The sequence below is a fragment of the Lonchura striata genome, chromosome 7, assembly GCF_050655825.1.
Source record: "Lonchura striata isolate lonStrDom1 chromosome 7, ASM5065582v1, whole genome shotgun sequence".
NCBI classification, from domain to species: domain Eukaryota; kingdom Metazoa; phylum Chordata; class Aves; order Passeriformes; family Estrildidae; genus Lonchura; species Lonchura striata.
The window spans coordinates 37,929,137-37,943,367 of record NC_140709.1 but is presented as its reverse complement, the minus strand read 5'-3'; the positions used below and the strand labels follow the sequence as shown (position 1 = coordinate 37,943,367).

Here is a 14,231-nt window from a genome sequence, read left to right as displayed (position 1 = left end):
CCGAGCTAAGGGAATCTCTCCTTCCTCGTTCCCCATGCTCTCCTTCGCTTTCCGACGAGCAGCAGAGAGCAGAAACATGCTCCTGCACCGCCCTGCGAAGGCGTGCGGTGAGGAGCACCCACCCTGGGGCCATGGAGCCCCCCGCCCGTCCTGCTGAGGCGCCCTGCCCGCAGCGAGTCCTTACCCAGATGAGGAGCTGCACCAGCACCACGTTCCCCTTGCGGCACGCCAGGTGCAGGGCGGTGCGCCCGTCCCCGTCCCCGCAGGTCTCGTTCACCTCCTCCCGCGTGCCGTGGGCCAGCAGCAGGATCACCGTCCGCAAGTCCTCCTCGGCCGTGGCCCTCAGGAGATGCTGGCCCAGAGAGAGCTCCAGGCACTGCAGTGGGGCGAGGAAGAGCTTCTGCTCGTACTTGGCGCGTATCCAGAGCTCTTTTTCTTCCCTAGGGAAGCCAGAGGGGACAGGTCACGCTCACCTGGTGTTGCAGCCAGCAGTGCTCAACCAACAAGGAGGGCATTTCCCCTTTCAAATTTATGTCAAGAAAACCCTCACAGGAACAGTTCACCCAAACCTTAGGAGCAGTTCACCCAAACCTTATATTTTTAGCAATATTTGTGATGTCCACCTTACTGTTCGAGTGCTCAAGATCATCCTTGATGGATGCTGTGCCCACCGGGCTGTAGGATCACAACAGCCAGAGGTCTTAAAAAGCTCTGGGCCAGCACGAGGTCAGGGCAAGAGCCCTCACTGTCACAAAGACCAAAGACACAACAAGCAGCCAGGTGCCACTTCAAGGCTGGAAAACGCACTGTAAAAAAATGCACCCAATTTCTGTACCCCAGACCAGAAGTAACCAAATGGGGGCTTTGTCCCTCTCCAAGCTGAGTAATGTTCCCAAGGATGATTCCTCTGGTTTTCCCCAAATTCAAACCATTGCTTTGAAGCGCCTTTTCCTCCTGATATATCAAAGAACCATCAGAAGCTTTTCGGTGCTATCAGGTTACAGCAGAACAAGGACTACAAACAAGGTCCTCCACTCGCCATTTCAAAAATTACCATACAATTACATGATCTGAGAGCAGCAGCCCTAGACAAAGTCCCATTTAGAGGTCCCCCAGGTAGTCTGCTCAGCCTGTGAAAACCACAAACATCACCTGAGCCAGGCAACTGGGTCCTGGTGACAGATTCTCTCCTCCGGAGTACAAAAGGCCAAGCTCTGTTTACGCCATTCAGCCGTGTTTACACTGCTCCCAGTAATCTAGTGTCAGGTTAGCCCTAATCTGTTTTTAAATACTTATGTAAACATCTCCTTCCACCAGCAAATCTGGATTAGTTTTGCATCATTTCCTGGGACATGTGGAGTGACCTTGCTGTGACCTGCCTGGATGCTTTCAGGCACATCTTCCCAAAGCAGGCACAGTTTCCCTGCCCCGGCCACAGCTTGCCCCACAAACAGGGCCAGGGCTTTTCTTCAGAGCAAAAGTGCAAACAGAAAATTAACACAGAGAGTGCTTCTTTTACCTCCAGCCTCTGAGCGACTCCTGCAAGCTAAAAGACACACCAAAAAAAACCTTCCACAACCCATCTGGGCAGTTGCAAATTAACCTTTGATGGCAGGATCTGATAAATGGAGTATCGCTGCAGGTATTCCAGATGGAAAGGAGGAAGAAAAGGAGTTCTGTTATCAGAATCTTTAATTCATGGTTTTTCTAATTACATTTTTTAAGGTAAAAAGCCAAACTAGAACCAGTGCCACAAAAGGGATAAAGTAACCGGCAATTATCTACCATAAAATGGGCATTCTTGCAACAGCTGTACTCCCAGTATCCAGCTAGATTATCTTCAAGGATGTTAGCAAAGATCTCACACGATTTTTAAACACACACAGAGGTATTGAGAATATAACCAACGTTTAAAACATGCCAGACTGGAAAATGAGGTGATTCAACCTGCGCTGTTCACCCACAGTAACACACACCAGGGGCTCTGGGAATTTTTTTTCGTATGTCCATACATCCTAAAGGCAAAATATTCCTCATATACGTAAGTATTATTTTTTTTTAGCTTAGTTAAGGGTCTGTAAATTAATCTCCCTCTCCCCCACACCATCTTTGAAGTGAGAGAAACTTTTGACTCCTATCAGATCAAAGGTTGCCGTGATTGCCGTGGTTCAGGAAAATGTCCCGTTCTATTGAGAAAAAAAGCTGTTTGACACTAGTGTCCCACTTCCAATCAGCATTCAGCCTAAACTGTAATAGTGATGCTAAACAGAGAGAATAACCGCTTAGTTCAGGCAGGCTCTCAAAGCCTGGAGCTGCTGGTTCACCAATCTATCAGCATGAATTTCACATTGCTGTTCGTCACATGGGCAACCCTCATGCTCCTGGAAGGATGCAAGAAAGAGACAGGGATGTCCCAGTCCTGCTCAGTTTTGTTCTGCTGCCTCAAAAGGCTGGGAAAAGAACAGGAAACTCTTTAGAAACCAATGTCACAGGAAGGGGAATGTGCTGCCACCTGCCTCAGTAGTGGGCACCAAGTGAATTCACTCAGTAAGGCGCAGTTCCACCTTTGCAGTCACATCAAAGGTTGTGGTGGAACTATAAATCAAAATAAAGGTGCTTCAGAGGCCTCAGAGACATTTGGGACAGCACATCACTGACATCAGTATGGAGTGAGATTCAGGTCTTTTTCAACAGTACAAACTGGGCACAAGGAAGATTTGGATGTTAGGGTCGAAAACAAAACCTCACCAGAGGTAGGAGGAAAAGCACACTGGACTACACCTCATGGACAGCCACAACACACAGGAACTGCTTTCCAGTGAGCATCTAGAAAGCCAATGTCCACAACCATCCTGCCTCCATCTCTGGCACAAACCATTTAATTTGGATGGGAAGTCCTGGGGACTTTCCTGGGAGACCACTGCAGCTCTGCCACTTGCATTCATCTCAAGACAAGAAGACATAAATACTGCAATTGTTGCTCTGATGCCCCAGTTTCACTTCTGGGATCCACAGCTTGTCTTGGTTGAGGTTTCATCTCCCCCAAGGAAGGCCAGTCCAAGAGCAGAGTTGTCAGCAGTAGATCACTTAGCCTCATTGCAGTTCCCCGGAGGACCACTGCTCACATCCCCTGTTAGTTAATGAGCTAAAAAATGAATTATTGGAGCGGTCAGCAATAAGCAGGAAGAGGAGGCACAGTGTTTCATTTCAGCCAGCACTGGCATACCTTTAAATAAATCAACTGAATAAGAGCACAAGGAAGTGTGAGGGAGACCAACTTATCAGGAGAAAGGCACTGAACCAGTCCCTAAAATAAAGGCTAGTAAATATTTCCTCTTTTTCTCCCTTAATTGCAATCCTGGCAATTCTAAATGATCCTCTCCATACCAGACACTTCCAGCTGTAGTTGTCAAAGCCAAACCAAGACTCTTTTCAGTGAACTTTCAGCACTGGAGTCCTTGTCTCAGGACCAAATCAAAGCTGGACTGCTGTAGAAGAAACATCTTCACATGCTCTGATGGTCCCAATGACACCAAACACCGGAGAAGGTCTGAGCTGCCTCTTCCTCATATGCAGCAAAATAGATTATAAGCTCCTAGATAAACTTAGAGAAATGAACAACAGAGCCCTAAGGTCAGATGTTCTTTGAGCCTTTTCTCTCTAAATATCTGCATTCAAACCTTGATCTGCATCTGCTGGTACAGACTCCAAATCTCACTGTGTTTGCCCCTCATAAAGGGGAAAATACAGTAAAACACTCTACAGAACCAGGAATGAGTCACCAATCTTGTCCAGGAAGTGCCACTAAGCTCTTTGCTGCTGCAGGAGTTTCCATCACTCGTGAACCCCACGAACACACAGTGGTGTGAATCCAGCAGCAATACTGTACATAGGTAAAAGGTTATTAGAAACAGATGAAAATTTCAGTTCTCCGTTTATTTTGATCTAATTAGGTGCTTGCTTCTCAAGATAATGTCCAATTATTTAAATTACTCTGCCAGCCACATCACATCATTATTATGTAGAAACATAAATACTGGGCACTGGAAGGGGGGAGGGTGAGCAGGGATTATCAGAGAAGAGAAGAGGCAGATTTGCTTCCAGCGCAGACTCACTCCGCGAGCTGCACTGTGTTCCCCAGCCGTGGGCTTGCACTCGAGATGCTCCTTGAGGAGCCCACATCTCACACAGCTCAGCCCCATCATGTGGTGCACTGGGTTTTCCACCCTACAAATCCCATCAGAAGCCTCATCCAGCTGGTATCCACTCTCCATCCAAACTCCTCCTCGCTCCCATTTACCTCTGCCTTCACCCCCATTTGTCCCTCACAGATATTTGGTGGAGTGACACCAGCAGGCAAACATGAAGGGTGGGAAAAAAAGTCGTGTTCATGCAGTGACCCAGAACTGCCCGAGTAGGCAACGGCACGTGGCTGGAGAGCCTGGGAACTTGCCATCAGAATTCCACAGCTCCAGAACAAGAGCAGCCTTGCTCTTCCCAAAGCATGACTAAAAGGATGACTAAAATGTCATGTTGTTATCCAGAGTTACTCACCGCTTGTTCAAAAGCTGGAACAAATTCTGAAAGGTTGAATTAGAAAGACAGTGGACAGCAGGTATTTATCATGGCACAGCATTGATTTCCCACCACCAGAAATAAGAGCAGGCTCCTTTACAGGCACTTTGAAGTGAAGTTTTATCCTCCCCACCTCTGACAACACTGAAAAGCTCCTGAATTTTTTTCACCCTTTCTTCTCTCTTGCTACAGGAGCTAATTCTGTAAGAGAGGAGGCCTCTCAGTGGTGTCTCCATGGTGGCTGTGCAGGTGCTGTGCCCGTGTATTGCCATTTCTGGTTGCTCACTGAAGTACAACCCTTTAACGCTGTGGTAACCTGGCGAGCTCAGCAAGAGCTCTGCCAAATTTCCTCTCCTGTTGGCCAGCTGACAAGGTTAATGTGTCTCTTCCAAGAAAATGAAGTAAATCTAACCCACTGCACCTCCCAAACTCCTGGAAGAGCCCCAGGATGTGTCATTAGCTTTGTGGTCCAGCACGCAAGGAGCACATATCACCTAATGACCGGTGCCGGGCAGCTGGATGTGCTGGGGCTTCCCAATTAAACATCCCCCTCCGTGATGATCCCAATAAATGGCACTGCTTTGGACAGGGCTGGTGATGCAGTGTTGGGATGGGTAAAAGGAAAACATGGAGGGTGGGGGCAGGATTGAAACGTTGGAGAAAGCTTCATGATGCTTTTAATTGCAACAGCAAAAAGCGGGGAGAAGAAGAGAGGGTGAGAAGAAAGAGGCTAGCAGCAAGGAATTTCCAAAGCGCCTTCCTGCTCTGAGCAAAGCAGGAACTGGGAGGAGAGGCATGGAAGAGGAACTGGGAACAATATGCTGAGAAAACACAGAGGCTTCCTCTCTCTCTGCAGGAGAAGACCCCTCTGCTGCATTGCAAAGGCAGCGCTGAGCAGCTGAGCGGCTCCGCGCCCTGCATGCCTCTCCGCCCGGCCGCGTTGCTAAGGGGGAAGGCACGAGCCCACCGGGAATATCCAGGTCCCTGGCAAACAAGAGGGCTCCAGACAGCAAACAAAGACCAATGGGTATTTATTCCTTAATTACTGAGAGCTTTGAAGAAACAGGTCCACTGTAAATCCCGCCCACTGAGGGAACGGACCGCGATTTATGCGCGCCAGGGCAAAGAGGAAATAAATATCTCTCTGGCTCCTGATCAATATTATGAGTGTTTTGCCAACCTACAGGGTGTTTTATGAGCTGTAAGGACAGAAAGGGATCATTAATAATTAAATAAAGTCTACCTATTAAGCTTATTACTTCTTACAAGTTAAACATCCCTGACAGACGAAGGGCAGCCCCATAGGAAAGCTGCGGATCAGCCAAGCCCTGTCTTGCCGTGGATTCTGGTCCAAGTGAGCAATGTGGTAACCCGGCCTGGAAATGATTTAGTTATTGTCTGATGGGCAGCTTATCTGCCTGAGGACTGTATTCAACCCACTCTTCAAATTTTGGTCCAGGAGACAGACAATTCAGTGCTGCAGAATCATGCCAAATTCAGGTTACTTGCTGTCCTTTTTAACCAAACCGAATGGCACAAATCCCTGGAAGTGTGTTCGATGTCAGGATCTGAGCACCCTGGGATGCTGGAAGGTGTCCCTGCCCATGGTAGGAGGTTGGAATGAGATGATCTTCAAGGTCCTTTCCAACCCACACCACTCCAGGATTCTGTGAAATAAAGGCGGTTTCCCACCAGCAGCACCTCGCGCTGTCAGGGACTCGTTTCCTGAAGCCCCCAGCTCTGGACCTTCTCCACCATTAACTCTCCTATTCAATTTTTCAGTTTTCTTTTCATAGCTGTGTGTTTCAGGAAAAAAAAACAACAAAAACAAGCCCTGCTCTGTGTGAGGGACAGAGATCACTCATTTGTGCAGAGCTCAACATTCTTTTCAAATTAATCATGTCTTGCCTGACACTTACCAGTATCATAATTATTTGCATTCGGTGGACCTCCAAAACCTTCTTCCCTATCTCCTGATAGCATTGTCTCACACAGGGCTCCAAAACAGCTGCTGCTTCTGCACTTGTGGGTTACCCCTCCATGGAGTAAGCAGCAGCACTCCTTGAAGCATTAATACACCAGCAGGATTTATCGCTGCCCAACATTAACGACCAGCCTGGCCAAGACATCAAGGTTTACTGACTTCAGGCTTTTCAGATAAATACCCTTCAATTGTGGGCTATGATTTATCACAGAAAATTGCAGCCAACTTCTGTTTTCATTGCACGACACTCCATCTAATAATTTTTAAGGTTTACTTGATCAAATATATTACACCTGAGGTTTATTCTGTGTAATGTTAAGCAAAAACTGTGACACACAACAGCAGGGGATACTGTGGGTACTAAGATAAGGCTTATTAAGTTGAGAATAAAGATCCTAAGGGTGACAACTCTAAGCCCTGCAAGTTGTTTAAATCTTTTCTCAATAAAATCCAGGTTTTTTTCTTTGTTCTGTACCATTATGTGAAATGAAAACAGTCCCTAGAGATTTAATAAAAACCTTGAAGAAGCCACAAGTTGTCCTTTTCCTCTAACCTCAAAAATCCCAAAATTTTTTCAAACAGCATTACCAGTGACATTTCAGAGGGAAAAACCCTAACAATGGTAAACCCTAAGGATTTAGAGCTCTCCACTGTCCTGAGAGAACCACAAAGACAATCAGAGGGCTGGAGCACCTCTGCTATGAGGAAAGGCTGAGAGGATTGGGAATGTTCAGCCTGGAAAAGACAAGGCACAAGGGAGACCTAATTTCGGCCTTCCACTTCCTGCAGGGAGTCAACAACAGAAATGGGGAGAGCCATTTGCAAGGTTCTGGAGTGACAGGACAAGGGGGAATGGGTTTAAACTGACAGAGAGTAGGTTTAGATGGGATATTGGGAATGAATTCCTCCCTGTGAGGGTTGTGAGGCCCTGGCACAGGGTGCCCAGAGCAGCTGTGGCTGCCCCTGGATCCCTGGAAGTGCCCAAGGCCAGGCAGGATGAGGCTTGGAGGAACCTGGGACAGTGGAAAGTGTCTTTGCCCACAGCAGGGGTGGAACTGGATGAGCTTTAAGATCTTTTCCAACCCAAACCATTCTGTGACTGTGATTTTAAACACACAGATCAGTGAAAATAATTTAAAAAGCACCATGAAGAGTGGAAGAAGGTTAATTTCCCCTAAGGTTTCTAAGGAGAGACTTTACAAGAGTCTGGAATGCAAAAACCAGGAACAACAACTCTCTCACACCCATCCTATATTGACCAAAAGGAAAGCTCTGAGTTCAGGATCTGATTCCTTTTATATGCTGGCACATCAGTATCAAGGTAAACATCCACACAAAATTAAACCCAAACTATATCACTGTGCTGACTACCTGAAAAAAAAGGCTGGATAAATGAGTTATCATTGTTTGTGTCTAGACACACAAGTGAACTGCTTTCATTTCTTGGGTGGTCAACCTCAACTCTTGGGCACACCACAAATATTACCTAAAAAAAACCCAAAAAACTGCAACAGTTGCATAGAAATGCTAAAAACAAGGAGTATATTTGTTTCTTGCATGTTTTCAGTAATGAATATATATATATGCAGAGGATAGTAATTGGAAACACGTACCTAATGCATTTCATTACCCGTGTGTAACCACACTTAACCTGATGTCTTAAGTGTATAAATCAAACTGCATTGTGCCAGTGCCTAAACACAGACTGGAAATTTCATTCTGCCATTTGATATACAGTCACTCAGGTCAGAAGATTCCATTAATTTCCAATTTGTTAACACTAATTTTCTCCTATAGCAAGGCCTTGCTTAGTGCAGCAGTGTTTTAAGTAGAGCTTGAGAAACCATTACTTATTTAAAAAAAAAAAAAAAAGGAAGCTCCCTTCTCAAAGGTGGTGGATGGGGGAGCAACACACAAATATTGCAAGGCATAAATCTCAATAATCTCTGCCAGGTGGGAGATGGAGCGAGGTGTCTGCGTGAGGTGCCCCCATGGCTGAGCAGCGTGCCGTGGAGCAGGGTTGTGCTCCTCCCATCACAGAGCATTAGGGATACCATAACAATTGCTGAGGTGAGCTGCTTTGGAACGGATCCCACGGCAAACACGCCGCCAAAGAGAAATGGAGCTTCTCCTCTGCTCGCCCTGCGGGGGAGTGGAGGAGCAGCACAGCTGCGAGTGCCTTATAAATAATGAGGGAAGGGGGAAAATACCACTTGGAGGGGGTTGACAGACTTCCAGAGTTGAAAGAGATCTCAAATAAGGGTTTGCTTCAGGCTCCCATTATAGAATCAATAAGGTGGGAAAATATGTCTAAGATCATCAAGTCCAACCGATCCAAAATGGAAAAAACATGTTGTGGGCTCCAGGAGAACCTGATCTTCACCCGAGGATCAAACACTGGAGGAGGATGGTCTAATTGCAACGCCTCACAAAGACCTTCAGAAGTGTTTCTTGATCCTTTGTTAACGGTAACTCTTACAGTTTGGTTTGCAAGGAGAAATGATTGTCCTTTCGCATGGCTTTAATGGCATCTTAATTCCAGGAGAAGCAGTAAGATGATGGTCTTTAGAGTATTTGGGAAAAAAAGAACACCCTCCAACCATTATACTGAATTTATGTAAGACATAAAAGAGAAAATACAAGTAATAAACATTGTATTTGAGTACAGACTCTGAAGAAAAACACATTTGGAGCAGCAAGCAAATAAAACCAACTGCTTGCTCTGCACAAGTCAGCAGTGGGAGGCAGGCAAGCTTGGAGGTGAAGCTCCAAGGGCCTGGAAGCAGCTGGATGACCCCTGTGGGCAGCATTTCTGGGATCCACATTCTAGAGATGCTGCAGGGACCTCTCTGCTGTCCAACTCTTCCCAAGTGACTCGGAGCTCTCCCTTCTGGCTCCCCTCACCTCCTGATGTCTCCTCATTTGCATACCAAGTACCACAGAATCCTTAAGTTTGGAAAAGACCTCCAAGATAAAATTCAATCTTCAACCAAACACCATGGTGCCCAAGGCATTTATTTCTGTGTCCACTCATTCCCTGAACACTTTCAGGGATGGTGAGTCCTCCACCTCCCTGGGCAGCCCTTCCAATGCTTAACCACTCTCTCAGTGAAGAAATTTCCCTCATATCCGACCTGAACCATCTCACTGATGCCAAGGACTCTACAGAAACTGTAGATGTCATCAGACTCTTCCACCAGTCTCATTAATTAATGGCTGTTTTTATTTAGGAAGAAAGATTACTTTCTTGGCAAGACAGAGATCCCAAATTATTCCCTCTGTTCAGCAAGTGATGGGACTTCCCTCCACCTCTGTTTTAGTGGGTTGTGGGTGTTTGATGCACTTCTCAAACCATAAATCATAATTAGTTTCAGAAAGACCACTGGTAGACCTGCTCATGTGTCTGGAAAAGCCAAGTGGATGAAGAATTTCCTTAGAATAAAAAGGGATGAAGACTTGAGAGTCTTCAGCAGTTAACACCCAGAAAAATCCATGATGTTCCTTTGACTAAAAAACTGAAATCTCCATTATTTTTTCTTATTTGTGTATTTCCAATGATGGGATGTACAACACTGGGGTTGCCCAAATGTGTCCCAAACAGATGAGACTAGTGATGGATGTGGCCTTCAGAAGACATAGAACTGCTCAGGTCCTGCTGAAGCTTTTCCAATGCTCCTCTGCCTGTTAATCACTTGCAAAGCTTTAGGCTTTTATGACTTACAAGCCATAAGGTGGATATTTGACAGTGGGAAACCCACAGAAAACCTGACAGCGAAGAAAATCTGCACTGGGGACACATGCCAGAAGTGACAGCAAGTTCCACTTGGAGAGCAACTCAGAGAGAGCTGTGCAGGGATTTAAAAGCTGAATTAAAGCCAGAATTGAGGGATTAAAGCCTCTTGCCCAAGTGTTCCTGGTGCATAAGTGCTCTCTCTCTCTCTCTCTCTCTCTCTCTCTCTCTCTCCCTTCTCTCTCCCTGCAAATCCCTCTTTGGGCCACATTTGGAAATTATTTAAAAAAGATAAAATATCCCTAATCTGTTACCAATTAGAAGAAACATGTGAATATTATTTTCTAATTTGTGACTCAATCTTAAAAGTGAACTCACTGAAATAATTACACTGGCTCCTGAATATTCCTATTGTGCTCCTGAAAAAAAAAAATACCTAAAAACGAACAGTGGGTATACCCTCTACTGCCCGAGATGCCCCGGGGCTGAATGTATCAATAAGAACCATCAAAGCCCTGGACGTGGGCTGCCAAAAAAGTATAATTTCTGTTCCCTGGCAGCTGCAGGCCAGGGGTTGCCTAACAGACTCGTTCCCTCCTAATGGTCTTTGTGCAGCTTGGGCTTGTGGTGAGTCAGGACGAGCCAACGAGGCCCGAATTGAGTGGCCAACACAAGGTGTCCAAGCTGTCCACTGCACAAGTGACCCCTTCCAGTTGTAGGAGCTCTAAGCCAGGATTTATGAGAGCAGCAATGGAGATTTCTTTGTAAAACCCAGACGCAGCATGACTTGAGTGAGTAACTCCTGAAAATTGGTAATTTCCTGGTGGTTAGCAGGAGAAGGCCCACCAATGGGGAAGCAGGGGCTGCTAATAAATTTATAGAGCGTTATATGCCAATTAGACCCCCTCAGACCTTCAAGAGGCAGCACCACCAATCAGGTTATCATTCCACAAATGTACTCTTTAGGGCTGAGCTCATCACAAATCAATCCTGCATTTCAAGTGCAATTTTCATTAGTGCTACCCGGGACTGCACTGGTGAAACAATGCAGGCAGGTATTCTCCTTCTCCCTTCAGAGCACCCTTCCCTGATGCCTTGTGCTAGCTATTTGCTCCTCCTCATGCACAGCCACGTCTCAACTTCAAATGGTAAATAATAATTTTGAATACCACATTAATCCTGTGCTGAACCAGATTTATTACACGCGTCACATGCGGGAGTTTCGCCGTCACTCGCAAGCCAGCCGTGAACCCTGCGCTTAAATTACATCCTTGTACCTGACCACGCACCATGGAAGCCTCTGTCAATACCAGCAATCAGCAGCTCCCTCAGCTTCCCACCCTGTGACATCCAGAAGTGTCATTTGGGAATTCAGAAAAAGGAAAAATACACCAATAAATACTTTGTAAGGTTTAGCATCTGCTTTAAAACTCTGGTCACAGCTTAAATCACAGCTTTTCCTCTGTGCAAGCAACATTGAATTTTGGATGCTCTTCTTTGCCTCATTTTTGCTGAACAAGGCCAGAAAAAAACCTTTAGTTTTAGCTTTGTAAATGATGGCAGCATGGAGATGCCTCGTGCTCAGGAACACAGGGCAACCTGAGTCACCAGGAACGCATTTTCCTTTTTCTTTTGCTTCTCAAGCCAGGTAAAGACCTTGGAGCAGCACACGCAGAAACCTATCAGAGAATATCCTGGGCTGGAAGAGACCCACAAGGATCATCAAATCCAGCCCCCTGGCCCTGCATGGACACCCCAACAATTCCACCCCGTGCATCCCCGAGTGCGATATCCAAATATTCTTTGAGCTCTTGCAGGCTTGGGGATGTGATCAACCCAGCCTGACCCAACCCTAGGTAGGGCCACAAATGCAACATCCGTGTTGGGCAGACTTAAAGAACAAGGACCTCCTAATGCAAGAATTCCCAAAGCAACCTTTGCTTCCCTGCTTCTCAGCCAGGCAAGGTCCCCTCGAGTCACGGCACGACCAAATTTTACTTCCTAAACTGCCCCTGCCCCCACTAATTCTAAATTTTATGGAGTCTCTTCACAAAAAAACCTCAACCTAGGAAGAGCAGTGCCTGATGCCCCAAGCCTTGGGCTGTCACCTGCATCTTATTTCTACTTAACCTCTTAAATAACATTGGAATTCACTTTGTCCCCTGATGGGCGCTGTAATGAGAACCTCCTGTCAATCACGGCTCCATTAGCCGGGACAGACTTCCACTTCCTGAAACAATTTATTGGATTCCCAGAAGCGAATGGGCCTTGCTCCTTTTGAGCCGGGTTTTTTTGGGGAGCTATTCAGCGGGAGCGGGTGTCCCTTCTGTCCCTGCTGAGTGGGGCATTGTTCCCCCCGTGGCTCATGGAAAAGGCTTCCTGAGCTGACCCACCTCTCCTTGTCCCGGCCAGGCCGAGTGTTTGCCAAAAACTTCTTTGGGCTGCTCAGTTCAGCGGCGCAACACAAAACCCACCAGCTGTTTCCAGCCACTGGGGCAGGGGGAGAAGCCAATCCTGCTTATGTTAACCCCTTCCCAACAAAACCCCGGAGACCTGGAGCCCACCATCTCCAGGGCAGAGAGCAGGACTCCGAGTTAGCCCCCTCTTCCTTAAAAAGCAGAATCCGCTCTCATTTAGCATGAAACTAAAGGCAATTTTGTTTTCCTCTTCCTCTCTCTGGGTTACAACTCAAAGAAAAAAATCTTACTAATAGAGACTAAAATCACTTTGGTTGGAACATTATCTTGAGAGAATTTCCATTTCCCTAAGTGTGTGCAGTCCTTAAGAGGTTCATTTGCAATGAGTCTATCTGTTTTGATGAGATAATAAAATGCATTTTATTTAAAAATATCTCCATTTCCACCTCCCCCCCCCTCCGGAATTTAAATGGTCAGTTAATCTTTCTGCTTCAGAAACAAACCACTGAGTAAATAAAAGAAGGCTCAAGATTATATAAACCAAGATTTTTTTCCTATTCTAACACTAGTCTCAAAGACTAAAATACAGATGTACCTGGGCATTGGCTGTGTGTCTTTTTAGTATAAATCAGTTTAACTTTTAGCCTGGGAAAAGGAAAAAAAATGGAAACAAGATGATAGTTATCTCCAGCCTTCTGTGATTCTCGAGTCAATAGCAAATGGGGGGACTCGTTAGTGCCATAGTGATCCAATCAGGATGAAATTATGCAGTCATGTAAGAAATAATATCTATTAGGCTAATTTAATCAACGAATACTTTACAGATGAATTAGAATGCAGAATCCAATTATTTCAAACATTTGGACTGTCAGCCGCTGTGTTTTTGAAGCAGTGGAGGGGGAGGAAAGGAAGGCTTAAGAATCCTTTCAAGACCAGGGTGGCTGGGCTGTGTTTGTAGCAGGAGAGCTGAAAACAGCAGAAAAACTGACAACCACAATCAGCACCTTCCGTGGCTCCTGGGGCACCTTCCTCTGGGATATTGGTACGGACACCTTGATCTGCTCACAATGACTGTCTCGAGTCTTGGTGACTCCCCCTGGCCAGCCACCCTTTAAAAGTGAGGTTTACACTCTAATGCCAAGGGGTGTTTGGCACTGGGAGGGAAGATGTGCCCCTGGGTTGGTGCACAACACCCTGCTGCTGCCCAGCTCCATGGATCACAGGGGGCATTTATTCCCTTGGAAAACCAAGGTGCTGCTCTATGGCACCGTGCAAAGAGAGTGGGACAGACAGAACTACTACCAGAAGGGGAAATTGGTTTAAAACACCACTTGACTCAAAAAGGAGGGGACAAAACAGGGGACTGTGAGAACACAAACCATGATCCAGCCTGACTTGACATCTGCTCTCCTCATGCTCTGTCAAACCTGAAAGGACCATGAAGCTTGCCAGAAAACCATCACTGCTTCACCAAGAAGACTTAGGGACTGCTATAGAAAAAAGGCACATCCCACCCTCTCTGTGG

At 46.2% G+C, this 14,231-nt stretch overlaps 1 protein-coding gene across 10 annotated transcripts in view; it reads right to left on the bottom strand.

The window, feature by feature from the left end:
• Positions 1-14,231, bottom strand: part of AGAP1 (ArfGAP with GTPase domain, ankyrin repeat and PH domain 1) — a 308,457-nt gene that overhangs the window by 7,552 nt on the left and 286,674 nt on the right. For all 10 annotated transcript variants that reach the window (XM_077785208.2, XM_021536092.4, XM_085585530.1 and 7 more), the window contains one exon: positions 185-440. In XM_077785208.2, the coding sequence (XP_077641334.2) occupies positions 185-440 (256 nt within the window). The remainder of the gene's footprint in view (positions 1-184; positions 441-14,231) is intronic.